A 25,766-nucleotide genomic window follows, 5' to 3' on the forward strand; every position below is an offset into this window, starting at 1 on the left:
TTTCTCAAGAGGCTGCGACTAAGGATTCGTAGGCAGCTCTGAAATGAACAGATTTCTTGACGCCTGCAGTCGTCACCCTAAGTTCAGGTGTAACATGAAGCTTCGTGCTGGATGGCCGTCCTGCTTCTGATTGTTTCATCATCCCCGGCAAGTTCTCAACCCTTCTTCTGGGTCGCCCAATTCGTGCGCGCTACAGCTGATAAGACCCTTGATACGTGATGCATCATGCTTGATGAACGTTGCGAAACGAACATCCATTTTGATGCAATCTTGTCTAACCCGGGATTTGGATGCCGGAGAGCCCAGTGGGATGCATATTAGCGGATGATGAAAAACTGAATGAACGTGCTCAATGCTCACAGCATGTGGATTGAACGCATGCACGCAACGCGAGAGCGCAGCGAGTTCAATGCATCAAAGGAGCTGATACTACGCTGAGTTTTGCTGAGTTTGCGGTGGAACTGGCACAACTTTGTTAGGTCGTGTCAGTGGGGCTACCGTCCGTTCTGTTTGAAAATGATGCACCGAGCTTACTAGATGGCCGACGGCGAGCGAGACATCTGCCTGCTGAGTGTGAAAAGTTCAACCTGAACATGCCTATCACTAGAGTCGCGATAATTATATACGTTCAGAATGTGTGTTCCCCTCCGCCAGAATATTTTAAATGGCAGTTGATATCACGGCTTCGATCACATGCTAATAAAATGCTGTACCGGAGAGTATGCCACGAAGCCTTGGCACCGGCTGGTGTGACATGAATTCAGGTCGCTAAGCACTGATGACTCGGAGAGGACAGAAAGGCAAAAAATGGCACCGTCTGAGAAAATGTGCTATACCGCTACATGGCCGCAGAGCTCCTAGCATCCCCGGCACCAATGTATAGCTTTAACAGTGTAGGGCATGATTCGAGTACAAACCGAAGTCCGGATGAGTGGGGATGAGTATCATTTGATGAAACCAGATGAAACATTAGGATGCTGCAGACTAGTAGTCCGCAATTAATGGCCCGGGCGAAAGAATAATTATCGTGGAATGTGTTTACCGGCAATCGCCGTCTGAAATGTCTCACGCTATCTCAGCCACCAAGTCGTTCGAGCTGCGTGAGCACCAACTACAATATTGGCTAACATCACGACATGCTGGGCTTATGACAACGTTGAGACTGGGGCATGCAGAGTACACAAAACGCTCTATCTATGATAGTGGAGACGCGATGACGGTAAAACTTACACGCGCAATTACCACTTCTCGCGCCAAATACTACGCTGGGTTAGATCAGAAAACACGCGGATTCCGTCAGACAGACATGATACAGTTTGGCTCGGAGATGAGGTGAAGTTCCTTACCGAATTTGTTTTTCCTTGCGGCTAAGCACGAGGTCCAACCAACTGCACGCGTTCCAACCAACTGCGAGAGCCATGAGTGGATATACGTATTCGCTGATTCCAGCCGTATGTCTCACAGGAATATTTGAACTCAGATATCACAGCCACCTGGTGTGGTGCGGTAAAAGAGAATGGGATATTCACAGTGGCTACAAAACTCATTTTCTTCTGACCTGCATGCTAGCAGGATGTCTTCCCTGAGCAAACACACCATTATACTTCCTTACACCACTGCTACCCCCGCGGGGCTGAAGCTGGTCGGGAACCGTTACGTTCCTGCGATATCCGCCAGAGATGGTCTCACTTTGCTCTTCACTCACTGCACCGGAGCGCGTACGTGATGCCCGCTATTTGTCTAAGTGTGCTGGTTTCATGCGTTCGCTGACCAGACAAGGAACTATGGGAGCCTGTCATCGAGCATCTGTTCAAATCAAGCGACATAGCCTCAGTGATTCGGGAGGCGTGGTCAGTTGACTGGCAGAGTCACGGAGAGGCTGCTGTTTTTAATGAACAAGCTACTGAAGTCGGGCCTCTGTGAGACTGCCCAATAGCCCCACATTACATGGGCTGATTAAAGCACAGCCGTCACCGAGTACGGTACCGGCCTGCGAGCCTTGCTAGCTTCGGAGCACCTTCAGGGCCACCAAGTCATCGGCATAGGACACTCGGCGGGGGCCACTGCCATGTGAACTTCGTACCATTATATATTTCGCATCATAGGCTGATCAGTGTGCTACAGATTGTTGTCCACTCTAGGTGTTTCCGTTGAGAAGATAGCATACAAATCTATAACTCTCGTTGAGCCGGCTTTGTCTACGCGGGCCGAATACGAGCAGTACCGCGAAGGGCGCGTTGCCTCTCTTGATGCTACGCAGAAGGCCATCGACTCGAGACGCGACATATGGCAAGACCGCAACGAAGCTATACAGCATTTCAAGAAGCGCATTCCCTATAAGAATTGGGATCCGAGAATCCTATCGCTCTTTGCGGTAAGCAGCCTTATGGCTAAAATCTCGTGTGTTTTCATTCAATCTCCGATAACAATTTGGTCTGAGAGATATGGTCGACGAGAATGAAGGCCGCATCATCGGCAAAGTCACACTGAAGTGCACCAAGATACAGGAGAAGAAGAGTTTCGAAGACAATGAACCTCACTTCACAGCCGTAAACAGGCTAAGCACACTCGATGCATCATTTCCTGTTCATTGCATTTTTGGTGAAAGAACCGATATAGTGTACGTGCAAACGTCGACATTAGCGTTGCAATGACTGACTGCAGAGGATAGCCCGAGGCATGCTCATGACTCAATTCTGGAGGTGCGCAAGATGGCGTCGATCCAATTCGTCAAACGTGCAGGCCATTTCGTGTGTCTTACTGTCGATTCATAATCCCGACGCGCATACCACTGATATTCATTATATAGGTACTACAAGATAACCCAGATGGGTCGCTGTATGTATAGCACAGGCCCCACGCGTGACAACACCGTCTTCTGCGAAACTGTGATCATCGTTCGATGTTCACCCCATCTCTGTTCCTCGTCCATATACTCAGCGTTTTGCATTGTGTACCTATAAGCTGCTTCACTGGCAGCGTCGCCGTGCGTTGCGTTTGCAGTTTAATGCGAGCCAGTCCATTTCGGAGCGTATTGCACCAATGATTTTTATGAAGTTATTATCATGAGTCACTTCTAAGTCGCCCATCTAGCACCAATATTGCTGGCGTAAAACATCTGCAAATAAGGGCGCTACGCGAGTTCTATCAAAACATGCAAGGAGGCTTCCGACGCTTGCTGCCATTCTCGTATTGTGTATCATGTAAACGATATCCGAAGCCTGCGGAAGCTGAAAAAATTGCCTCGATCGTCTGTCCACGAGGCGACTAGTATCGCGAAACTCGAATGACGTTTGGAACGCAAGGCAGCGATTAACTTTCATCATCATGCAGTGTGCCATCTGTCGCATGTTCCTTTGATATGAAACACTCGTGGCGATCGGGCGCACTAGACTGGACATCAGGGGAGTTCTGCTATATAGTACGTAACATTATTTCGCAACCCTAGTCTCTGAGATAGTTTGATTTTGGATACTTCGTTCTCCCAAAGGGCTCACTTTCGAAAAATGAAATTTGCATCCTGGGAAATCATAAGTGGGCTGACAGCGTTGTTCATTTGATACAACCGTTCTGCGACGATACAGAACATCCACCCGATAAACATCACATCATTGTGCGGTTGGGCAAGTTTGGAGTATCCGACTTTGAAGCTAGACTTCGGGGTCAGAAAGGTTAGTCAAACCGCCTGTGTGAACAATTTGTTGATATCGGAGGTATCCAACCCGCGATAGTATATGGTCGGATCCTTACCAACCGGAATCCTGCAGTAGCGCTCAATCATACGCCTTGAGACCGGCGGCATCTGCACCAGCGGAAGTACTTGGCCAAATCTTCCAGTGAATCCAACACGAGTCCGTTGATAATCGCCGCACAAATCGAATGTTCGCAACTGATTATGTCCCGTGCAGTATCAGATATAGGTAAGCAGAAAAAACTCGTATGCATCTTGATTATGATGCACGTCGGGCTTCGCGGTAGGAAGCCGTGATGAATATAATTGCGTCTCCATCAACTAATTGCGGCTGCGAATATCAGAAACCCTTCCAATTACACGACAGTTCTGGAGCCGCGTCATCTGCGGTAGCCGCATAAAGTCCATAAGCTGCTAAGGCCATCTACTCAGTGTGCTTTCGTCTCACCATAGTCTTCATCCCTTGGACTTGTTACTTACGAGTCTCTCGCTGACGGTGGCAGATGCAAGATGGATCAGTCTCTAGCGTCTGAAGTCAAGCCGACTCTTGGAGCCATTCTCATCTCTCTAGTGTTTAGTGCTATGTGAGCCGATACGCTACTAGCTCTTAAAATCGATGTCTGAAATAATCGTTCAGCTTCTTTGGTGTCACTCTCCTCCAAATGTACCAGTACTACGACCGTTATTGGAGCGATAAATTGTGGTTGAAGACATTTGTGAGTCACTAACAATACGTCGTGTACCGCAACCTGACGAATGAAGTGTCAGGTCGCCGTTATCGGGTAAGTACATGCTCGGTTAGCAAACAATCCGGAAGTATATTTCAAGCCAATCTACAATCAGAATCTTGGATACTTTACAGCTTATGACTGTTGTACACTCAAACTGGTGGTATTTGGTTGAACATTACGCCGATGCCTCAGCACTGTCCATAGTTCCGTGGTACGTACAAGTTCCTCGTTTCTATTGATCGAATTCAAGTCTTTGATGGCCCTCTCACTTCAGGAGCCTTGCGGTAGGTAATATGCAATTTATGTCATTACAGCGGCTCACAATCCGATTAGACTGAGGTCGCCATTACCGTGAGTGGCATGTCGGTTGCAGCCTCTATAATGAGAAATCTCGTCATGCAGTGCATCTACAGGTCTCGATTGGACTGTTTGTTCAGTGGTGAGTGTAACAGTTCTCAAAATAATATTTCGCCACTCTAATTCTGTGTTTCCAGCTTCTTTGCATCGCGTGTCTATCGATGTAAGATTTACACCCCTGCTTTCATGGCCATCGTGCAACTTATCGCCTCGTTCAGTAAGCCGGAATTGGGCTGTTACCGTTCCGGTGGTATGCTTCGCGAATGCTTTCGTGAATGATGCGCGGCTGATGTGTCACTTCGAAAGGTCCTTTTGACAGTCACTCAATTCAGTGAGTTACCTCCGCATTGTCTCCCTGTAATAAAAGCTTACGATGCCTAACATCCGTGAGTATTAGGGATTTGTGAGTCTCCAAACAGACCATGACTGTTGACTGGCAGACATTGATTGGCTGCGCGTGATTCACAGACTACGTTGTAACAGGGTAAATACCTTTACTGACTTATCTTGTGCTTGAACTCATCAATTTCTCGTGTAATTCCTAGCCAAAAAACTAAGCTTGCCTCCACAATTGCGGGCATAACAGTAAGCACAACGCTCTCCAGATATATGTGGCAGAGTGGCTTATTGTTATGCGCACAGTGGGCGTCGACCGCTTCTCTGGCATGCAGCATAGCCGCAGATACTTTGATAACGACATCATTATGCTTTTATCTCCAGCGAAGCCGCTCGGGACTTCGAAGGTGAGTTTTAACATTCGGCCTCCTATTTCGCTCACTCACATTCCGAGGGCGATTGGTTCAGAACCGACAAGCTAATCGACATTCTCATAGTATATACTGTCAACACGGGCTTGATCACAACGTAGGGCTTGACGTCCGTAACCAAGACCTTCTGCTAATATCATGCTGGCTACAGCGTACTGGCTCTCTGCACAATCATCCTAGTCAGTATATGGCAACTTAGATATCCTGAACATTCGCTGAAATTAACCTATCCCACAGTCGGAAGTATTGGCCAATACCTACTGGGACTGCATAACATACTTCATGATTAGTAAATGTGAGGTATCCACCGTCTCATGCTGTCATCAGAAGCTGCTGATTTCCGCACTCTATAAAAGCCTATGTTAATTCAACATTAGCTACGTACGCTATCCTGATGTTCTCTATATGTGATCTTTCAATTTTTGCCGTTTACAGGCTCAATGCGAGAGACAAACTCCGTGTCGCGGTTCTTGATACCCCTACCATCCGTCTTATTCCGCTCCGGCCACTTGAGCATGCACGATCTATGAGTGACAAGGAGGTGAACATACTTTTTAGAAATGCAGTGTGTTGCGCTTGACAAAGACGGCTTCTTTATAGTACGTTGCGCAATCTCACGCCGAGATTCAATTCATTCCAAATACGCCTATCATCAAGAGCAACTTCACGGAGGTGTTGTCTCTCTCCCTTTGTCATGGCTATCACGATTTTGACTGGCTGTTTCAGGGCTTTTCCGTGTAGGTGACGAGCATAGTAATGTCTTGGTGTTGCATTATTTTCAGCCTGCTCTGTTGGCCTCGTGATGATTTCATGTACCTGCGTTCCCGGATGATCTACCGCAGTATGTTATGCAATAAGCGAGATCGGACAATATATATCGAGCATGCATGTACTCGCTCAGAAAGAAAACACCATTTTGCACTCGATGAAAGGCATCAGAAAAGCTCTGGAAAGTGTAGCGCTCTGTTACGTTGTTGCGATTGAAGACACGAAAGTTCAGCCTGTTCCAACCTTCCACGGCATGGGAAGCAAGACGTTTCTGCCTTCAGAAATAAGTGCAACTTTCTGTATTATCTATACAGCCTATAGTTTATATTTCATGGGTGCATGTAAGATGAGCAAAACGGTAGCATTCTTCACCTGCAGAATTGTGGACATGTCGACACGTTGCTCTGACCCAGGAAACACGCCAATTACAGTTGCATGAACCCTAGCGAACTTTTGAATATTTCAACATGTGTGAAGACTCAAGACAATTGGGGAATGACAACAGTAACAACCACCTTGAAGGCTCCTGCATGGGCTCATGAATCAGCCTTCGTACAGGCAGACAGTCGTTCCATATAGGCGATAAAAGTGTAATTGCACTACGTTCATATTAATGTTACAATTGCATGCTCACGGTTTCTGCGCGGGCGGAGTCCGCAGTCATATCCGCGATCGTATAGAAGCGCTCATGCCATTGTTCTGCGAGACGGAGCATTTTAATGCCTGGCATCCACTGCGGCAACAAGCTTACTACGAGAATAAGAACTCACAATGGATACTACCGCCAATCAATAGGGCGACTCACGAAGAGGCAGGCGATCCTGGATGCTGTAACATTCACCAATGACGTCTGAAGCAAACTGCACAGTTGCTTCGCCGGGCTTAGTTCATCGTCATCATCACGCTTGACGATGTGGCCAAAAGGCCTAAGGAGAAATATATCCAATGAGCTGTTTCCGATGAGTGAAAAGTCCAAAAATTACAAGAGGGGCGGTCGTCGATTTGGCGCTTAACTGTCTTGGGCGTTCGAGTGTCTGCGTATGGTTCTCTCGAATGTGTAGTGTTCCAAAGCTGTCGGACTCGGACCTTGTCTGAACAGCTTCTGAATATTCGCAAAGCGAGGCCCTCGGTCCATGAATGGAAGAAAGGCAGTCAAATCTGTGCTGTCAGCGAGAAGATGTGTCAGATCATGAATATAATGCTACCGAGTGTCTTCATTCTTACAGTTCGGCCATCCTACGCCGAGGTTTGTATGCATACTTGTTGGACCGCGTCTTGAGCAGAGCGTAAGCGGTCTCGAAAGAATTCACTATGACCACATCATGCCGAGTGCACGGACGCTGGACACGCCTCCTGAAGACCTTTCTCGAAGGGAACGGTAGCAGGTTGGTTATTATAATGCTCACCGTACGTCTTTGAAAATTTGCTTAAAAAACTCCCATGGGCTGACTTTGGGTTATCTTGCCGTGGCCCATGAAGCGCAAGAAAAATCTGCCTCTGGGACTTGGAGGAAGACGTGGATGTCTGGCATGGTAGGCGCGGAAAGCTGCATACGTAATGAGAAGAAACATTGCTAACGTAAACGACGGTTGCAAGTTCATCTTGAGCAGATTTGTGTGACGCACTGGGCATGTGAAACAGGGGGAAGGGGTTCTTGTACAGATGCGCCCGCGGAGTGAAATATCAGACAACCGAGAGGACTATAATGAATGGTCAACAAGGCGGCCATCTGAGCAGAACATCAGTTTGGCTTCCATGAATGCAAAGTTCACGGTAAAAACAATCACCAATGCGAAGATGAAACATGCGGACCTTCAGCTCCATGATGATCAAATCCGGTGAATGATGCAGAAACAGCCCCTTAATATCATGAGATGTTGATTGTGAAGAGACGCCCGCTAGACTATGTCCCCACCCGCGTGGCAACATCCATCCCACCTGTCAATGAGAACTTCCGCTACCTCGAACTTCCTCGGGTTTTGGCAGATGGTTTGGGTCGTTGGCTGAGCGGATCGTGAGTGTTTCCTAAGCTTTGATGGCATAGTATGAATATCATTCTCAGATCAAAGCTTAAAGCTTTCCTCTCGACATGGACATATCATGAAGGATGTACGCAATGCTCAACGCTACGCCATCAGGATTCTCCTGTAATACCTGGTTTAGACAGTAAAGAGTCAATGTCAATGAGCATATTGGTATGGCGTATATCACAACGCACAAAATGCCCTGCGCATTCGACAAACTGTACCGAGGCCATTTTGCGCAGCTGCAGCATAGATTCATTCGTATGCCAAGGACTGTCATGATCAATCGTTCAGAATACGCAGTGACTAATGATACAAGCGGTCGGATACTCACATAAGATCGCTTCGTTCGCCGAAGATGCAATGCACTTGGATGGACTGGTTGAGAGTTTGAAGTCTCTCCGCTGCGGCGAAGTGAGGCTCGGTGTCGTCGTCGTAGCCCTTCTTTTCCTGTAGCTTGGTGCACTTGAGTGCCACTCGAGCTACAATCTCACCGTTCTCTCTGGCGACGACATCTCTCAGACCATGTCGCTGCGCCACGTGTCAGCCTACTCCAGCACCAGAGTACGCCAGTCAGAGCTTACCATGAAGAGTTGCAAAATTCGTGGATCCCACGTCCTGAATGGGAGGCGTTTCTTGAAGTGCTGCAGCGCTTCAGTGCGGTCACGCCACATGTCACGTCTTTCGTCGACCGCTTTGAACACAGCAGCGAGGGTGGCAGTGCGCCCCTCGCGATGCTGCTCGAACTCTTCCCGGGTAGTTATGGCAGGCTCGGTAAGGACGATGCCTCGGTAGGGTGACTTGTCCTGAGGAAAGGCCAACGTAGAGAGCAGGCTGGACACAAAACATCAGACCGAGTATAGACTACAAGGTAACTCATAAACTAACATAGCGGTGGCACCAGCAGAGTGGCCGATTCCCAAAATACTGTGGCCTTGCAAGTGATGAGACGATAGTAAAGCGACTACACCGTTCGCATATTCCAATGCAGCTGCATGAAAATGAGAGACGGACATTTCCGGTAGCACAAAGTGTACTGACAGACGCCTCTCGACTTCAGCAGATGCTCGTTAACGACAGCGGCGTCGCCATGGCTCTGCCAGTCAATCGACCATGCCTCCCGAATGAGCGGAGCGGTGTCTTTATTCTTGAAAAGCTGTGCAATAACGGGCTCCCAGAGTTCCTTATCTACTCGTATGATGTAAATCCTGGAGATAGGCTTAGCAATGCGGTACACGTACGAGCTCCAATGCAATGGGTGAACAACAAAGTCATCCCAGCAGCTGCTGGTACAGGAGATGCATATCTATTCGCGACCAGCTTAAGTCCAGGCCATGCAGCGCTTGGATAGGACAGGATTTCAGTGGTGGTGGTGGTGCTGGTGAAGAAAGACATCGCGTTATTCGCAGGAGATGGAAAGGGGTGCCTGACGACAGCTTTTATAGACAGTTGGATATGAATTAGTCTTGCCATGATGCGCCGATCAGCAGCGACTGCTGTTGCAGATCAAACCGCGGCTAACGCAGTTAAAAGACTGCATTTCTTCATCCGCTTCGGACGTCGCGAGGGATGTGTCATGTAGCCTAGATTACAGAGATGAAACGCAAGGAGTTGATGAGCGCGAACTGTTGCATTCGCTGGAGGAGGAAGCGCTGACTGTGGATGTAGTAGTACATGGTGGCCACGTGCCCTAGCCAAAGGAGATAACTCCATGTGCGCATCGCCGACGACACTGCCAATGTGTATTCCGAATTGTTCTCGCTAATATTTGCGTCGTAGATGCCGCACCGTAGTCTATGACCAGCATTTTCCATCGACCGTCACAGGCGGTAATATTTCCGAGAGCTCTGAAGGTGCCACTGGGTGGTCAGTGTCTCTCTCTTTATATAGTTGTCTCGGTTCACATGCTGACCTTTTCAATTTATCTCCTTGCGGTTTTGACCTGCGCAGGGTCTTCACACTGATGAAACAAGGCGTTTCCCGACTGTTCCGTCTGGTCTTTCGTGGGTACGAGCGTGTGCAGAACAAAGGCTCCACCGCTCGAGACCATCTTGCCAATGAGCGCACCTACCTCGCCTGGACGCGGACCTCTCTTGGCCTCATCGCACTAGGCATTGGCGTGGAACGTTTCGAAAGGCTCCGCGCTGATATGCAGACGCAACTAGCGCCTGTCTCCCCGGAAGCCCAGACTGCACAGGAGCAGTTAGTCAAGCATGGACGACAGCTCGCAGGGACGCTCGTCGGCACAGGCGTGCTGACCATGGTTATGGGCACGTGGAGGTACTACATGACTTTGCATGATTTGCAGCATGGCATGTTCCGCCCTAACGTACAAGCAGTGGCTCTTGTCGCACTCGGTTGTGCGTGTGTCACAGCGGCTGTGGTCAGAAGTGAGTCAAGAGGCGAAAAGGTCGGAGATGCTGTGACTTGCTCAACTTTGCACTGCTGACCTCTGGTAAATTGAACAGTCAAACGCCGGGTCATAGCCACATCGAAGGCAATTTTTCATTGTCATACGGCGGTATATCGCTCGGGCAAGGACGCTCAATTGTATGTGCTGTTGCGCTACTCTCCAGATCATTCATTGCTCAGTAAATGGCAACCAGGTTTCTATCAGATGCATCTCGACATTTGTGCCTCTCTCTAGAATGCAAAGCGTGATTTTATATGGTTTGGTGTTATGTGGTACCGATTCACTCGGCCTCAGCCACTCTACGGCATTCAGCGCAGGTAAGATCCGACATTGGTCCAATCTAATGATCCTATCGATGCATATTCTGCGCTGTAACCTGAAAGCACTGCCCGCAGTCGTCACGCATGGCATTATGCTGATAAGTGAGCGTGGTTAAATTCTATGACTTTATCGATCGCTAACGGTTAGAGTGGAGGTGTCGCGTATGAGATCGACTCCGGAATGTCATGGGATGACGATCATGAAATGCAGGCCCCCCCTTACAAGTTGATATGCCTGCTTGCCCATAAAGCATTGGTGATGCATTTGGCTGCTGACTTGCTCGTCGGCGGTCGCAATTGCTCGCATCCAGTCGTTCATCGACGAGGAAAGTCGTGAGCAGCGATGCAGCATTAGCGACTTCGGGCCGAACGCTGCTCTCCAGCCCCACTCCGTAATGATCATTATGTTTTATGTTGTTTTCAGTCCGCGTAGCTCGGAACGTCTTGCCATGCAAGTTGCCAACGCCGGTCACCTTCCTACTACAAGAACTCTCAACCCGATGCTTGGTTCGCTGGCGGAGGTGGCCCGCCACAGTTCCCAGGTTATGTCATTGCTCATCCGGTTATTCGCTAAGCACTTGTGTCAGTGTCCATGTCAACGAAGGATGATCGATGATGCTCAGGTTCGGGCCAACGCAGTCGCTATCAAGGCGCGCCCGTCTTGGACACCTTCTACACTAATCCTCTAAGCACGAGGCTTCCCCTTGCAATCTTATCCTAGATTTCTTTTTGTTTGCTTTCTAGAAGTGTTGTCGATGTGGCGAGGGCGTGGTAAGTGCTCTGAGCCCATGTCGTCTCCTGGTCATCGACGTAGAACTCACAAACAAGAATTTGAATGGTCATCCAGTGGCCGTGCATTCCATGTGAGTAATCGGATCATAGCAGCCTGCCATCGGACGTCGTGTCAGGCATCCCCGAAATGTTTTCAGATGCTCCATGACATAGCACCAGGAGTGTCTCGCAGCATAAGGCTTCGGTTGAAAGCGGTACAGCGCAAAGAGTCATAAGTACGCCGCTCTTGGCGTTACGTACAACCAAATTTCCAGTTTTTCCCTCTCTGCCCGGTTCAACTCTCAAAATGGTCCATCTCCACATCATGCAGGGAGAGTGCATCGCCCTCTTCATCCAGAGTGTCATCTATGGCATCGACACGGCGGTGTTCACTATGTGTGTTCGCATAATGATGCAAAAACTCCGCTATCCTCGCGCTCCTATCAGAAGGCTCTTCCTGCTGATCGCTATAATCCTATTTGTACTCGCAACTGTTGATGTCATGTTCAGTCTCTGTTTCGTCGCAATAACGGATACCTCCGCTCTTCCGGCTTGCCCCGAAGTGTGCGATCACAGCGGATACTTGGCTGGCTCTACATTCTCAGGGTGAGGAGACCTTGAATTCTGCAGAGATCATTGCTCATCATCGTACAGCATTGTTCGAGATTCCTCACAGCTATGATATCCGATGGCGTTCTGGTATGACAATGTTCTCCAGATTTCTCGTCCTATCTTCATTTCTTCCTGCCTTCATGGTAGATATACCGCTGTTGGATCGTCTACGATCGTGCATGGACTGTTATAACAGTAGCTGCTGCTCTGTGGTTCGCTAAAGTCCCCTGTGTCGTCCTCAGCATCGTTTATATGTCCTCGACCAAGGACATTGGTGAAGTGACTTCTTTGAATGCGCTACGCGCCTGGCCCTTCCTCCAGGGATCATTACTGTGTACGCTCGGCGTCACAGTGATAAGTATGGGTTGGTGAATCAAAAACGTTCGCACGATAGAGGGGCATTGATGCATCATCTATCTATCGCAGGTCTCGTCTTGTACAGGATCTGTAGCGTCACAAGAGAAACATCTCGTTCACTTACTATGGATGCGATCGCCAGTGGTCGGACGGATCTGATGAGAGTCAAGCGGCTCATCCTCGAATCCGCACTCGTATACACTGTTATTGTGATTCCGACAGTCGTGACTCTGTTCGCAAGGAGCGCCGCTTATTACAGTTTTGCCAGCGTGGTGAGCCTTGCATATACGTGGTGCGACGTCGTTCTGATTCGCGTCTACTTGCACCATAGTTCCCCGAAGCGACGGGCTTATCCTTCTATCTTGTCCCAGTAAGAACCGGCAAAAGATCCGCTACAGAGCCTCCTGCAGAATTGACAAACAATTCACGTACGGCCCCTCTCCCGACGCGGGATTTTATGACATTGCACAGGGAGCCGAGTCTGGAGTTCAACGATGAGGGTTCGGGTCAAGCTGGAGCAGGTGTGTGACCCTAGCGAGCTATGACGCCGGATTCCAATGTGATGCACGCAGCAGAGGGTGGAGGATGGAAGAAACGTTGTGGCGCCTGGATTACTGACTGGACGTTCATGTCCGTTTCCAGGCGAACGTTTTTTTTTTCGACGACATGAGATGTTACTAAAAGCACGGCATATAGTGTGTAATAGAAGTGGAATGGGTTGCAAGAGGCCTTGTCGCATCTTGCACGACGCACTTCACAGAACGTGGTGAATTCTATAAGAAGTGAAAAATCAAATGATGTTCCCAAAGTGTAGTCAGTCCTGCAATTTGGTACTCAAGGTGCTCATCCGCGGAGGCCACAATCATTCGTCACGTCACGATTGAATCGCAGGACCATGTTCGACAGAGGAATCGTCTGTTCAATTTCCTGATGAAGCCAACGCCCCGAGTCAACCGCAGAGACGCAAAACGCTATATAAAAAAATCATGGTGTTGGCTAGGTGGCGGCATCGTGAATGAACGAAGCAAAGAGCCGAGGATAACAGAGCCCGTGAGGGCATCGTTCATAGTCTTCTGCGATTTGCATCATGTATTCCGCGTGCTCTCCGCGTCCAAGAGTACCAGAGGATCGATTGTAAAGCCAAGAACCAGAAGGCTAATCGTGACAATCTTGATTCAAGTCGCTCAGGAATCCAGGCTTGAAGACATGGGTGGTTGATGTGACCGAGTTAATCCACAGCGATTCGGAGAGATCTGCAATTGCCGCGAGCAGATGCAGCCTCTTTGCTTTCAGCTTGCGTAGAAAGAGGTTAAATAGAGAAACTTTGCCGATCTACGATGGTTGTGAACTGGCTTCGAGTGTTCACGCGTTCACGTTCAACGTTGTCGGAGAGCAGAGAGCAGGATGCCAAATTGAGGCAACGCATGCGGGAAGGTGATAGCCGCGCTGCGCTAAGTTCGTGACCTAACCCTCCTTCACAGTTCTCCGTATCATTGCGGCAGGTATTGCTGTGCGAGTTTTCCTCCTTCTATTATCGACCAGCGCGCGGGAGACTGCACCATGTCAACGACACCTACTGCTCCAGGTATGGTGGTTGAGGAGGGCAAGCTGCTAAGCGAGGCACTTAGCACTGTCAAGATCCAGACTCAACAGATGAAGAGACATCTGGTGAGTGCGTGCCGGCCCACGCTCTTCTCTTCTGCCTTGGATCCGACTATGGAGGTTGTCTTATCCAAGTTCTGGGTTATAGGAACAGGACCAACTCATGGACGCGCTCAAGAGTGCGAGTCTGATGCTAGCCGAGCTGCGCACATCCTCTCTCTCGCCAAAGCAGTACTATGAGCTATGTAAGCCTCTCTGCAAGTTATTCCACATAAACGGCATACTTATTCTACCTCATGTCATGAAGACATGGCTGTATTCGATGCTCTTCGTCACTTATCCAACTATCTCTACGATGCTCATACCCAAGGCAGACATCATCTAGCCGACCTCTACGAACTCGTGCAATACGCCGGAAATATTGTGCCTCGCCTCTATCTCATGATCACCGTCGGCTCAGTCTACATGTCCATTCCTGACGCGCCCGTAAAGGAGATTATGAAGGACATGATGGAGATGTCGCGCGGAGTTCTGCATCCTATCAGAGGGCTATTCCTGCGGCACTACCTCAGCGGACAGACGAGAGATCACCTTCCTGTGGGTAACGACCCAGGGTGCGTACCCGTCATGCGTCTGAAAATTTGTCGTGATTGAGTCTGGTTCTCTGCAGCCCGGGCGGTAACCTACAGGATTCGATAACCTTCGTGCTCACCAACTTCATCGAGATGAACAAGCTATGGGTGCGGCTACAGCACCAGGGCCATTCGCGAGACCGCGAGAAACGCGAGATGGAGCGCAAGGAGCTGCGTATTCTCGTTGGCACCAATCTCGTCCGCCTGAGCCAATTGGACGGCGTCGATCTCGATATGTACCAGCATATCATCCTACCGAGCATTCTGCAGCAGGTGGTCAGTTGCAAGGATGTGATCGCCCAGGAATACCTCATGGAAGTCGTAATTCAAGTACGCATACCCAACGTTCCCACTATAGCATGGTCTAACGTATTGCACAGGTGTTCACAGATGAGTTTCACCTCCACACCTTGGGCCCGTTCCTCTCCGCTACCGCTCAGCTGCACCCCAAGGTGAATATTAAGCAGATCGTCATTGCACTGATCGACCGCCTTGCCGCCTATGCTGCTCGGGAAGCGGAGAACGAGGATCCGGAGGAGACAAAACGGGAAGAAGAGGCTGCAGCGAGACGACTTGCAGAGAAGGTCAAAATACAGAAGGCCAAGCTGCGACAGAACGGGCATGCGACTCCATCTGTGGAATCTACCACTGCTGTCGATACCGAGTGGGGCTCTGTACCAGAGACCTCTGTTTTGAGCGCAACCCAGGAGAAGGAGGTCGACGATACGTCGACGACAGTGCATGGTACGGAGGAGACGGACGGCGAGAGGAGCCCCTCGGAGAAGGGCAAGGAGAAGGAACAGCCAGAGTCGCACGTGCGCAAGTTCCGAGGCGTGCCTGAGGACGTGAAGCTGTTCGAGATATTCTGGCAGCAGATCGTGGAGCTTATCAAGGTGTGTGGGCAGCTTCACGCAGGAATGCCGAGCGTTGACCGTCTATCCAGGCGCGGCCCGACTTGTCAATACAGGACATCACCGCGCTGCTGGTGTCTCTCACCAATCTGTCGCTTAGCTGTTATCCAGACCGACTAGAATATGTCGATCAGGTACTTGCGTATGCTCACGACAAGATCAAAGACTTCACTGACAGGTGAGTGGAGTGGAGATGTTGTGAGAGACTGTAGCCTGATTGCCCGAGTGTAGCCCGGACTTGCATTCTCCACAAACCATTGCCAATCTCGCATCCCTACTCGCGGCCCCGATCAACTCCTACCAATCCGTTTTGACCCTTCTGGCGCTGCAACAATACCAGCCTCTCCTTGCACAACAATCGTTCACTACGCGACGCTCCCTCGCACATGCGTTGATCTCGTCGGTGCTGAAGAACGAGACGATCATCGAGACGCCGGAGGACGTGAATGGCATTTTGGAACTATGTCACGTTCTCATAAGGGATCAAACGGACTCTGGAAGCGCATCACAGGGCGGGAAGGAACTGCGGAGAGGGCCATATTACCAGGAGATGGCGGAGATGGCGGAGGAGCAAGGTTGGATGGCGCGTATGGTGCATTTGTTCAGAGCCGAGTCGCTCGACGTGCAATACGAGGTGAGCACAAGATCGTTTTGCAATGTGTGAGCCTACTGATGCTGGTTTGTACATAGCTCTTGCAAACGGCCCGCAGGCATTTTGAGACAGGTGGTGAACGCATGCGCTTCACATACCCTGCTCTCATCACTGCTACCATCAAGCTCTGCCGACGATATAAAAACCGAGAACTCTTAGTACGTGCATGTTCTCTCAGACGTTGCGGGAGGCTCACAGACCGAACAGGAGGAAGACTGGCAGGGCAAAGTGTCCACAATCATGAAGTCCGTAAGACAGCTTATCTTCCTTCTCACGCAGCAAGTAGAGGCGCCATCAATAGCACTCCGGCTGCACTTGCTCGCGGCGCAGATATCCGACGAATGCGGATTCGAAGACCTAGCGTACGATTTTTACGTGCAGGCGCTGTCAGTATACGAAGATAACATCTCAGAGAGCCGGGCACAACTGCAAGCGATCACATTGATCATCGGTACACTGCAGGGCGCGAAGATCTTCAGCGTGGAGAATTATGACACGCTCATCTCGAAAGCTGCGCTGCATGGTGCGCGACTGCTGAAGAAGCCGCACCAGGCTGCAGCGGTGAACCTAGCCAGTCATATGTTCTGGCAGGACATTCCTTCAGATGAGGAGAGCTCTGCTGTTGCCGTGAAGGAACCCGAGAAGGACGCCTCGCAGAACGAGAAGATCGACGGGTTGGACAACACTGCAAAAGCGGTATGTCATGCATGTCTTTTCTCTGTGAGTTTTCGTCTGATGATACGTAATATCACAGTACCCGCACCAAGATAGCAGGCGTGTGCTAGAGTGCCTACAAAAAGCGCTGCGCATTGCCAGCTCTGCTATCGAGGAGATTGTCACTGTGCAGCTGTACTGCGATACACTCGACCAGTATCTCTATTATCTCGACCGGGGTTCACCTGCAGTGAGTTGTCTGCTACGAAAGGGAACTTTTATTGAATATCTTTCCAGGTGACGCCCAAGTTTGTTAACGGTCTTGTCGACCTCATTACCGGGTCGATCGACAACGTCTCGTCGCCAGACGTGCACCCATCCCAGCGCGCACCACCTGGCTTGCTCGAAGGCGTGCAAACGCCGGATATGATTACGCGACACTTCCGCAACACGCTCATGTACATCCAGTCAAAGAAGAATGCAGCTGAAACCGCTGCAGAGAACGGGACGGCCACGTCGCGGTGGGAGGATGTGGATGTGATTGGTGCGTGTCTGAAGATGGGGATTGCCCGGTAGTAGGTGGTTGCGGACTTGCTGCGGGTGCTACACTCCTCTTGTTCTTTATTTATACTGTTTTAACTGCATCTCTGGAATTTCTACTGTAACTCTTAGGCTACCTGAATAACAACGAGACGCGTACGTGGAGTGTCAGCGCCCCGATCGTGTTCTAAGTTGAAGTTGGTTGATTTGGGTTCGCCTTTGACCTCCACCATCACGGTCTTGAACTTCTCTTGAGACTTTTCAAGTGCAGACTCTCATAGATCTCATTCTCCCTCGTCAAATCATGTCATGAGCATGATGAGTGTCGCACGCATTAATGCATGGTTTATGATGAAATGAGGTGATTCGTGATACGATCAGCCAGAAACGCTGTTGCCGCTGGTGATTACAGCGGGACAAGCCAAGCGGCCAGCGCCATCAGGTTCGGATGCTGAAGTTCAGACCTTAGTGAATCCCGCTCCACAAGCGAGCCAGGGCTACCCACAAGACTCATTGCAAACGTGATGAAGGACAGTTCTCATTCGCCACAGTGCAGGAAGCTCTCACCAACGACATTCTACTCGTAAGAAACCACATCATACAAGTTGTGCTGATGAGTGAGAAACTTCCAATTACAACTAGCAATGTGACAACGGCTCACGACGACTCATGATATCGTAGGCGGCCTGTCCTTGCAGCGCAATTTCACCTCCAGTCTAGAACAGGCACTTTGCCGTCACCCATGCTTAGCTACGCTTCTTCATCAAATTCATCTGCTGCAGAGGGTGGCGGAGCCACAGTATGAGCATCCGCGCAACAGTCTGGACGCATACGGTGCCAGGATCATATTCCTGGGGGAGGGTGTTCTCCTCAATGTTTCTCAGTGTTAAATCGCATCAAAAATCGGCATTGCGAGAGTTTCCTTTGGCTAGTGTCTCGGTATCCGCGCAAGATTAGCGCTTGGTTTCGTTCGCGCGTTTTCGTCTCATCTGATTGACCAGGGCCAGTATACGTGTCCCTTGTCAGCGAAGCATATGTCCGGAAGCGTCATCGAGGGAGAAGCGCCTGCGCGCGATATCTTAATTGAGGGTGGAGACCGGATTTCCAACAGTGCTCGCTGGCTTGTATTCAGAGGCGTGCCAATCAGGAGCTGCTGGACCGGGTAGCCGTGCAACCTGCGAGACTCTAAAGTATATACGAGGGCGTCTGGATGTGATGGCCGATCGATGAGCCGGATCGTGCTAAGATGAGGACATAGTGGCGAAAGTGATACGTCCACAGGCGCCGCTAACAATTGAAAGACGCATGGCTCCACGTTGTTACAGGCGTCATTTATGACCACGCTGTTCAGCGAAGGAAGCCCACGAAACAGTGGTTCGAGATCGTTGTCGCGAAACTGCCAGCGGTCCATCCAGAGCTCCGTAATACAAGCCGCAGGAAGCAGGCTTAGGAGGGACTCTACCCATCCATTGCGCCGCTGAGCGACGGCCAACGACGGCTCCACCTGCCAATCGACGCGGAACGCAGACGAAGAGCTTGCCGCAGTGACGGAGAATGCGATGATACCATCCGCATCGGTGATGGCGAGCGACAGCCGTGTGAGCCCTGCGAGCAGAGGAAGAGCGCTCATCCACTCGGAGCGTAAGAAAGCGAGGTCGGAGATGGGCCTGCGCTCGATGTCGAAAAGGTACAGCGCCATGGATGTGGGGAGGCGCGCCGAGGAGAGAAAGTTCGACGCGAATGCGGCGGGAACGTCACCGATGGTGAGACGGCGAAGGCGCGGGAAGTTCACGACTGGGAGGTCGGCATCTGCGCCCCTGCGCCTGAGAAGGTAAACGAGGGTAAGATCTTCCAGGTTGGGAGTGCCCGAGAGGAACTCAAAGAGGCTTCCTAGGGTCCCAACGAATTGGTGGGTGATGGATAGGCACGTGAGTGTTGAGAAGCGATTTGCGGGAAGCCATGGCACGGACTGAAGAATCAATGTCCTGAGGAGCGGCGCGTGGTCCTGGAAGAGCACAGGCTGTGTGACCTTGGTCGGGACGGACGGGTTTATATGGGAGAGTTTGAGCACGAGCACTTCCAGCCGCTCCGCGGGGAACTGCAAACAGCTCAAGACGCTGTTGTCGTCTTCAATGCGCGTCGTGTGGCCGTACAAGGACCGGATGCGGTACCCATCGGTATGCAGAGCATGCCAGATCGCCTGATCGGGCGGAAGCTGGGTACAAAGATCGAGTGGGATATCCCGAGAGCGTCCTAGGCGCATGAAAATTGCCAGCGGATGGGAGGCAGCTGAGATGGAGGACCAGAGCTGCGGCAATGTCAATGCCACCGCTCGCCAATGGCGGCAGACATGCGATAATGCTAATGAGACTTGGATGGATTGCGAGAAGCATAGCCATGTGTGTTCTTTCGTTTCGTACGCAGAAGAACAAAAGAAGGAAAGTAGACATGTAAAAATCTCTCCGAGGAGCTCTGGCGGGAGACGGTTGATCTGAGCGATCCCTGCGACTGGTCTTATAGGGCTGGAAGGATTGAATACTGTGTCATGTCCCAGAGACTGCGAATGAATGCTGCTTGAGCAATCAGCATACATAAATATGATGACTTACAAATTGGAGGGGCGTGCTGGAATTCCGCGTTGACATGAATTTTTGATACGCTTCAAGGTATGAGCTGCACGCACCTCGTGTGACTAGATGCACATGTTCCCTGTGGGAGAACATCCGCACAGCTCGTAACTAACATGGGTGCTGTGATACCCATAAGTCGGGAAAGCTGATCAATGAGCGGGATTCCCGAACTGTATATTTATAGCTGGGGACGCTTCGGGCGCTGTAGATTCGCTGATCTCAGAGACTTCATCGATTGCGTGATAGCTTGGACAAGCAGAGCATTCCTGATCCTCGGCTAATGCAATGGCGTGAGGATCGGACAGCGGTAAAGTTGCTTCCGACCATTTGATGTCAAGCACGAAAGAGAGAGCAATTGAAGAGCCAAACTGCGTAATGAACATTAATGTTAGCGTTGCCATTGGAGGTCGCCATCAAGTAAATGGGGATCTCGCTCGTCGGCGAAAGGACCGCTTTGACATGTTCAACTGTGATAGCGTGGCCCACCGCGAGAAACGATCGGCTGTCTCCGTGAGCATGTATGCTGCCTCGTGGCAGTATCCTGCCTCTTTTCTCTCCCTCACAATTTCACTGCAGTTGTCATTCCATCTACAAAGGCATGGGGATAATGGATCTCCTTCAAAGGATAATAGGGGTTTCAGTAGGGGTTGCATGTGAAACCATGGCACTGCATGGATTACGAAGTATGGTGTCCGACTTGAGTGGTGCATTATCCGCTTTCAACGCTTCTTGGAGGGCCTCTTGGAAGGCTGCTCGAAAAGCTTTATATACTGCTGAATGCATTCGACGCCTCCCGCCCCTTCAGACTAGCATCCCCCCAGTAAATAGTATCATCCAAACCCTTATGTCTTATGCTTATGCATCTATCTAGGGAGCAACCCCCACACCCTATATCTGGACAGTTACTGCCTACGACCGCAACATGGCATACTGGGTATGGCACAACGCCGATGCATGGATGAGGGACTGTAGCAGGCCGTTTCCTTCACTCAAGTTCCACATCGGATACCCTCTCTTTTGGTTCCGTGGACGGCTAGTCCCTGTAAAGCAGACAAGCCATATGTCTCTTCCATCTGCTCCACCAACCCCAACGACAACTGAGCCCTCCATAAACGAGTCAAATTTCCATCTCGCAATATTAATTGGTGCGGGTCTGGGTGTGGCGGCAGTGGTGATGGGAATCCGGGCGCGGCGTATGTTGGGATCACGCTCAGCCCGGGTGGGACAAGTTGCTGTCTATTATCGTGCACGAACACCGAGTCCGACGGAGTGCTCCCGCTCGCCGTCAATACCGCCTGGACGCTTTCGTGCAGTGTCTCTTCAGGTCGTGCAATATCCTCCACCAAAACCGAGGGATCCCGAGGAAGTCCAAGACAAGTACATGAGACTCAAGCGAGAGATTTTTGAGCTCGAAGAAGTGAGTTAATCGCGCCCTCGAACATGTGAATGGATCTGCATTCGATAAATTGTCTCACTGACGAATGTTCACCTCGTTTGCGATCTGCGCTGGCTATAGAAATACAAAGAGATCCTCATGGAGCTCAAGACTTCAGACGAACAAAATGAAAAATGGAGATCAGAGCAAGCGTGGGTATTCTAACATGCACCCTTTGATCGTGTAGCCTGATTGGAGGTCCTGCCAGTTTGCTGCTTGATCAAATTGCGGAACTCGAGTGCAATCCCCAGGTCAATCCCGGAGCACCCATCCCTGCACCTCTATTTTCTGCCCATAAACACCTCGTCAACAACCTCCGACAAGCCATCGACGAGGTTGAGCACGAAGATCCCGACATCGACCCCCTCGTCCTCTCGCGCTCCGAATCGCCTGTTTCACCGCTTGATCCTTCCGAGGATGACTTTCTGCCACGTCAGTACTAGCAGCCACCACCGCTTCCCCCTCCATCACAGTCAGAGATGTAGTTAGCCCTGCGCGCGTCTCCATCACTGCTGCGGATGCCATCATCCCCGCGGGGTTCCTCGTCTACTCGCCCAGGACAATTGCCTAAGGAACAACGTGATTGCCGTGCGCCATCTCTACAGATACAGCCTACGCTCCCTCCTTCTGGCCTGTCGGCCTCTTGCCAAGGAAACGCTCACTCGTGATGCCTTCCCAAGCTGGCTCTCGTCTTACTGTCGTGACAACCCTTTCCCATTGCACTCGCACATACTACTCAAGAATGCGTCAGCTTCTACAATAGTCCTGCCAGCCATCGTTTGGACCAAATATCGTCAATCTTCTCATCGTTTCGCCTCAATGTCGTCTTTGTCCTTATTATAACACTTCTCGTCTTCAAGCCAGCCGCACGGTTCGTTCTTCAGCAATTCAAGCCGCCGTTGTTACATCCAGTACTGCCATGCGCCAGCAAATCAATCCTCTATCGTCGACGACGATTGATGTCCCACCAGCCTACGCAAGCCTATGTACCCTCGCAACTACCATATGTCCCGCCTGCGATATATGCCCACTAGGGTCTCTTAAGCCGATTAGTGCAAAAAGTATGCGTGTCTCAGTGCTACCCTGATAATAAAGCTGCTAACTCCTTCTCCCCTGCCGCAGGATTACATCAAGGCTGATGTGACCATAACGTCACTGTTGCCGGCCTGTGTGTTTGAAGCACTGCGCTGTGTGTCTTTCACACAATCCCATCAAGAGCGAGGTCCCCAGCGCGATTCCTCCCTCATGCGCCTCATCGTCAAAGTCCAGATCACCGGTCGACGTGCCTTAATCACTGAGACATTTTCACGCAAGGTGGCACCTCTTACGCAAGTTGCGAGTATCGGTTTGCACGCACTTTCACTAGATTGACCTTCATCTGCCACAACAAGACTGCCTGGCAAGTAGCGCCTCTCGCGTACATGACGCGGAAGTTGAGGCTCTTATGCCTGTCGCTAGTTTTCAATGTGCAAGTCGAAGTCATCAAAGTGGAATATGATAGCAAACGACGCACTTCAAGATCTAGCTGTTCTCATACACCTCTAGGATGACCCGATGCTAGCTCCAGCTCCAGAACTATGCCAGGACGCTGCGCCGCAAGGTAGCGCCTTTCGCCTCGATTGTGACTCGAGAGTCGAAGCTCTTTGCCACATTTCCTGCATGAACCCGATATTGTCAGCCGCGGACTAGCAAATTGGATCAGATCATCGAATGAAGTCCATACCCTCCAAATGCTTAGAACACCCTCACCCAAGGATATTTCGCATCGTTAATCGACTACGCACGTGAATACAAGACATCACGCAGCAAGGTAGCGCCTCTCGCGTCTGACGCGGGAGTTGAGGCTCTTACGCCGCTGCGAGTCTGCCAGATAACACGTTGCGAGGTGGCGCCTCCCGCATTCTTGACGCGGGAGTTGATGCTCCTACACACGTTGTGATTCTGGCGCTCACGCACATTTCACCTTCAGTCGACAATCATCATGCTTTACGAGACTATTGCGCTGCAGGTAGCGCCTCACAGTTCATCAGGGCGCGAGTTGAGGCTCTTCGCAGGTCGTGTATTCCTCGTATAGAATGGCTACTCATCGCGGACATCGTCAAGGGGGATGACAAGCAATGTGGACTTTCGCCACACGGTTGCAGGGATCAACAGCATCATGTGCATGGAGTGGGCTCTGTTACTGCGGGTTTTGGTACTGAGAGGAATTCCCATCATTCCAACAACAGCTGTTAATCAGTGTGGTGAGCAGTTTCTATACTTTTGAGTGATTCATTTAGCGACTAGTCGCGAGGGCTTTGCATTAGCTCATAAATTCAAGGCTGGCAGGTGGGCTCTTGTGAATTTCGCGTCTCTCTCAACTCGACGAATTCGCGGGACAGTGGCTGGTGGTCGGTATCGTGAGCAATGTCACCATTTTAGAGCCCATAACCCGTTGTTGATGTGTTCGTCAGGTGAAATGTTATTCTCATGTGCATGTAGGCGGGCTTATGCGCTGTTCGCGGACCTCGTGTCTCGTGGTTCAGCGACTTCGTCGACTAGCGGCTGGTATGTTGTGTGGTGCGTCATTTCGTTATCCAAACACGGTTGTTGTCGCTGACTGGCTCCGAAGGCATGACATCTTGTCAATCTTGGCGGCGGTTCTCTCATCGACAGCACCCTCGCGTCACATCATTGCATCTCTACCTCATAACTTGCTTCTGCTATCTCTGCGCTCTGCTCACCATGCTTTCTCATCATCCTGGTCTCGCGCTCTTGCATCGTCCTGATCTCGTGTGCTCTCATCATCATGCTCTTGCACTCTCCTCTCATCCAGCTGTTGTGCTCTCGTCTATGCTCTCGGCTATCGCGCTTTCGGTCTCTTTTCATATGCAATCGCGCTCTCTGTCTATCCCTCATATTTATCCGCTCTAGAATCGTTCAGCCCGGGAATCTAGAGTGTGCAACATGGAAATGCAGACGTTCCAGCTTCGGATGCCCTGGACGCAGGGAATATGAAGCACATCGCGGAACGTCGACCATTCGACTTTGGATACCCCGGACGAAGGGAATTCAGAGGCGGATGAGAAACGATAAACATTTGCTTCAGAGGACCCTGCACAGGGGAATCTGGGGCACCGGAATGTATCTATGTCATGCTGTGGTGACCCCGGACGCGGGGATCCAGGCAGGGCAGGGAATATCCCAGCTCTGGAAGTCCTGGACGGGTTGTCCAGGGCAGGTTCTCCAGGGTATCCCGAACAGACGGGGGTCCGAAGGGGGGGGTCGTGGTGTGTGGATGTGGAGGGTAATGTCAAGAGGGTGTTAAGGGCAACTGGCGGAACCAAGGGTTCCGGGGTTTCTGTTTCTTTTTTTCTGTTTCTTTCTCTATTCTCGGTGACTTTGCTTACGTTTTCCCCCGCAGCTCCTCAAGCTCAAGGTCCAGCGTAGTGTAGTTGTAGTGTAGTTGTAGTATAGGAATCAAGATACGCACCATTAGTATAGATTATTGTAGCATTATGATAGATAGCACTATCGCCGTAGCGTATTGTACTTCGTCTCTCGTCTTATATGTACTGTAACGGTAGCCGCTCTCGTACTATACCCATCGCATAGAATACCCGCTAGACACGATTACCTGCTAGACACGGTAGCCACTAGACACGATACCCATTACGTACTATACCCCGCATGTGTACCCGCTACTGTACTGTACCGTACGCGCATTGCGCCCGCCTCTCGCACTTGTACCGTAGCGTAGCTTACCGCATAGCTTACTATACTGTAGTGTACGGAATAAATTATACACGTTGTTAGAGAAGTTCGGCGTGAATTTGTGGGAGTTGCGAAGTGGCCGAGTGGTCAAAACCTCGCACGGTCGGAAATATTCCACTTCATGCTTAATGATTTTGAACTTTGAG

The 25,766-nt window shown here is 50.5% G+C and overlaps 12 protein-coding genes across 12 annotated transcripts; 8 read left to right on the forward strand and 4 right to left on the reverse strand.

Moving 5' to 3' along the window:
• Positions 1-1,573: 1,573 nt before the first annotated feature.
• Positions 1,574-2,848, forward strand: LAESUDRAFT_647839 (alpha/beta-hydrolase; the record flags this gene model as incomplete). The annotated part of the gene is made up of 7 exons (XM_040904075.1): positions 1,574-1,718; positions 1,775-1,919; positions 1,963-2,070; positions 2,125-2,402; positions 2,443-2,620; positions 2,672-2,750; positions 2,810-2,848. The coding sequence occupies 7 exons, from the start codon at positions 1,574-1,576 to the stop codon at positions 2,846-2,848; spliced, it is 972 nt and encodes a 323-aa protein (XP_040766741.1).
• Positions 2,849-3,645: 797 nt separating this feature from the next.
• LAESUDRAFT_569221 (uncharacterized protein) lies at positions 3,646-6,321 on the forward strand. Its single transcript, XM_040902993.1, has 23 exons — positions 3,646-3,671; positions 3,732-3,920; positions 4,195-4,275; positions 4,329-4,407; positions 4,460-4,473; positions 4,535-4,633; positions 4,697-4,706; positions 4,756-4,773; positions 4,836-4,861; positions 4,917-4,942; positions 4,998-5,029; positions 5,086-5,110; positions 5,171-5,182; positions 5,248-5,263; positions 5,325-5,364; positions 5,422-5,522; positions 5,584-5,643; positions 5,698-5,725; positions 5,784-5,841; positions 5,903-5,927; positions 5,982-6,087; positions 6,147-6,218; positions 6,273-6,321. The coding sequence occupies exons 2-23, from the start codon at positions 3,880-3,882 to the stop codon at positions 6,285-6,287; spliced, it is 984 nt and encodes a 327-aa protein (XP_040766742.1). The 5' UTR covers positions 3,646-3,671; positions 3,732-3,879; the 3' UTR covers positions 6,288-6,321.
• Positions 6,322-6,629: 308 nt separating this feature from the next.
• On the reverse strand, positions 6,630-8,271 carry LAESUDRAFT_748613 (uncharacterized protein; the record flags this gene model as incomplete). Its single annotated transcript, XM_040911525.1, has 8 exons — positions 8,102-8,271; positions 7,940-8,043; positions 7,721-7,860; positions 7,539-7,623; positions 7,401-7,472; positions 7,120-7,240; positions 6,949-7,047; positions 6,630-6,764 (listed from the first exon to the last, which is right to left on the reverse strand). The coding sequence occupies exons 2-8, from the start codon at positions 8,041-8,043 to the stop codon at positions 6,630-6,632; spliced, it is 756 nt and encodes a 251-aa protein (XP_040766743.1). The 5' UTR covers positions 8,102-8,271.
• A 113-nt stretch (positions 8,272-8,384) lies between these two features.
• On the reverse strand, positions 8,385-9,733 carry LAESUDRAFT_757185 (alpha/beta-hydrolase; the record flags this gene model as incomplete). Its single annotated transcript, XM_040912269.1, has 7 exons — positions 8,385-8,468; positions 8,533-8,611; positions 8,673-8,869; positions 8,923-9,172; positions 9,227-9,329; positions 9,380-9,526; positions 9,580-9,733. 7 exons carry the CDS (start codon positions 9,731-9,733, stop codon positions 8,385-8,387), a joined length of 1,014 nt encoding a protein of 337 aa, XP_040766744.1.
• A 347-nt stretch (positions 9,734-10,080) lies between these two features.
• On the forward strand, positions 10,081-11,138 carry LAESUDRAFT_723311 (uncharacterized protein). The gene is made up of 4 exons (XM_040908390.1): positions 10,081-10,204; positions 10,289-10,748; positions 10,807-10,888; positions 10,945-11,138. Exons 2-3 carry the CDS (start codon positions 10,302-10,304, stop codon positions 10,822-10,824), a joined length of 465 nt encoding a protein of 154 aa, XP_040766745.1. The 5' UTR covers positions 10,081-10,204; positions 10,289-10,301; the 3' UTR covers positions 10,825-10,888; positions 10,945-11,138.
• A 654-nt stretch (positions 11,139-11,792) lies between these two features.
• LAESUDRAFT_723313 (uncharacterized protein) lies at positions 11,793-12,750 on the forward strand. Its single transcript, XM_040908391.1, has 2 exons — positions 11,793-12,448; positions 12,497-12,750. Exons 1-2 carry the CDS (start codon positions 12,150-12,152, stop codon positions 12,522-12,524), a joined length of 327 nt encoding a protein of 108 aa, XP_040766746.1. The 5' UTR covers positions 11,793-12,149; the 3' UTR covers positions 12,525-12,750.
• A 101-nt stretch (positions 12,751-12,851) lies between these two features.
• Positions 12,852-13,222, forward strand: LAESUDRAFT_723314 (uncharacterized protein). Its single transcript, XM_040908392.1, has one exon. The coding sequence runs from the start codon at positions 12,937-12,939 to the stop codon at positions 13,183-13,185; it is 249 nt and encodes an 82-aa protein (XP_040766747.1). The 5' UTR covers positions 12,852-12,936; the 3' UTR covers positions 13,186-13,222.
• Positions 13,052-13,646, reverse strand: LAESUDRAFT_569400 (uncharacterized protein). The gene has a single exon (XM_040902994.1). The coding sequence runs from the start codon at positions 13,548-13,550 to the stop codon at positions 13,236-13,238; it is 315 nt and encodes a 104-aa protein (XP_040766748.1). The 5' UTR covers positions 13,551-13,646; the 3' UTR covers positions 13,052-13,235.
• A 623-nt stretch (positions 13,647-14,269) lies between these two features.
• LAESUDRAFT_696416 (vacuolar protein sorting-associated protein 35) lies at positions 14,270-18,065 on the forward strand. The gene is made up of 11 exons (XM_040906269.1): positions 14,270-14,479; positions 14,562-14,658; positions 14,721-15,027; positions 15,084-15,375; positions 15,426-15,938; positions 15,989-16,134; positions 16,188-16,590; positions 16,647-16,766; positions 16,816-17,304; positions 17,363-17,512; positions 17,560-18,065. The coding sequence occupies exons 1-11, from the start codon at positions 14,372-14,374 to the stop codon at positions 17,836-17,838; spliced, it is 2,904 nt and encodes a 967-aa protein (XP_040766749.1). The 5' UTR covers positions 14,270-14,371; the 3' UTR covers positions 17,839-18,065.
• A 282-nt stretch (positions 18,066-18,347) lies between these two features.
• On the reverse strand, positions 18,348-20,565 carry LAESUDRAFT_748615 (uncharacterized protein; the record flags this gene model as incomplete). Its single annotated transcript, XM_040911526.1, has 3 exons — positions 18,348-20,359; positions 20,412-20,427; positions 20,486-20,565. 3 exons carry the CDS (start codon positions 20,563-20,565, stop codon positions 18,788-18,790), a joined length of 1,668 nt encoding a protein of 555 aa, XP_040766750.1. The 3' UTR covers positions 18,348-18,787.
• A 789-nt stretch (positions 20,566-21,354) lies between these two features.
• LAESUDRAFT_757189 (uncharacterized protein) lies at positions 21,355-22,438 on the forward strand (the record flags this gene model as incomplete). Its single annotated transcript, XM_040912270.1, has 4 exons — positions 21,355-21,849; positions 21,949-22,019; positions 22,076-22,299; positions 22,353-22,438. 4 exons carry the CDS (start codon positions 21,355-21,357, stop codon positions 22,436-22,438), a joined length of 876 nt encoding a protein of 291 aa, XP_040766751.1.
• A 2,322-nt stretch (positions 22,439-24,760) lies between these two features.
• On the forward strand, positions 24,761-25,639 carry LAESUDRAFT_723320 (uncharacterized protein). The gene has a single exon (XM_040908393.1). It carries the CDS (start codon positions 24,997-24,999, stop codon positions 25,294-25,296), a length of 300 nt encoding a protein of 99 aa, XP_040766752.1. The 5' UTR covers positions 24,761-24,996; the 3' UTR covers positions 25,297-25,639.
• The last annotated feature ends 127 nt before the right edge of the window (positions 25,640-25,766 follow it).

The sequence above is a fragment of the Laetiporus sulphureus genome (assembly GCF_001632365.1).
Source record: "Laetiporus sulphureus 93-53 unplaced genomic scaffold LAESUscaffold_9, whole genome shotgun sequence".
In the NCBI taxonomy this organism is placed as follows: domain Eukaryota; kingdom Fungi; phylum Basidiomycota; class Agaricomycetes; order Polyporales; family Laetiporaceae; genus Laetiporus; species Laetiporus sulphureus.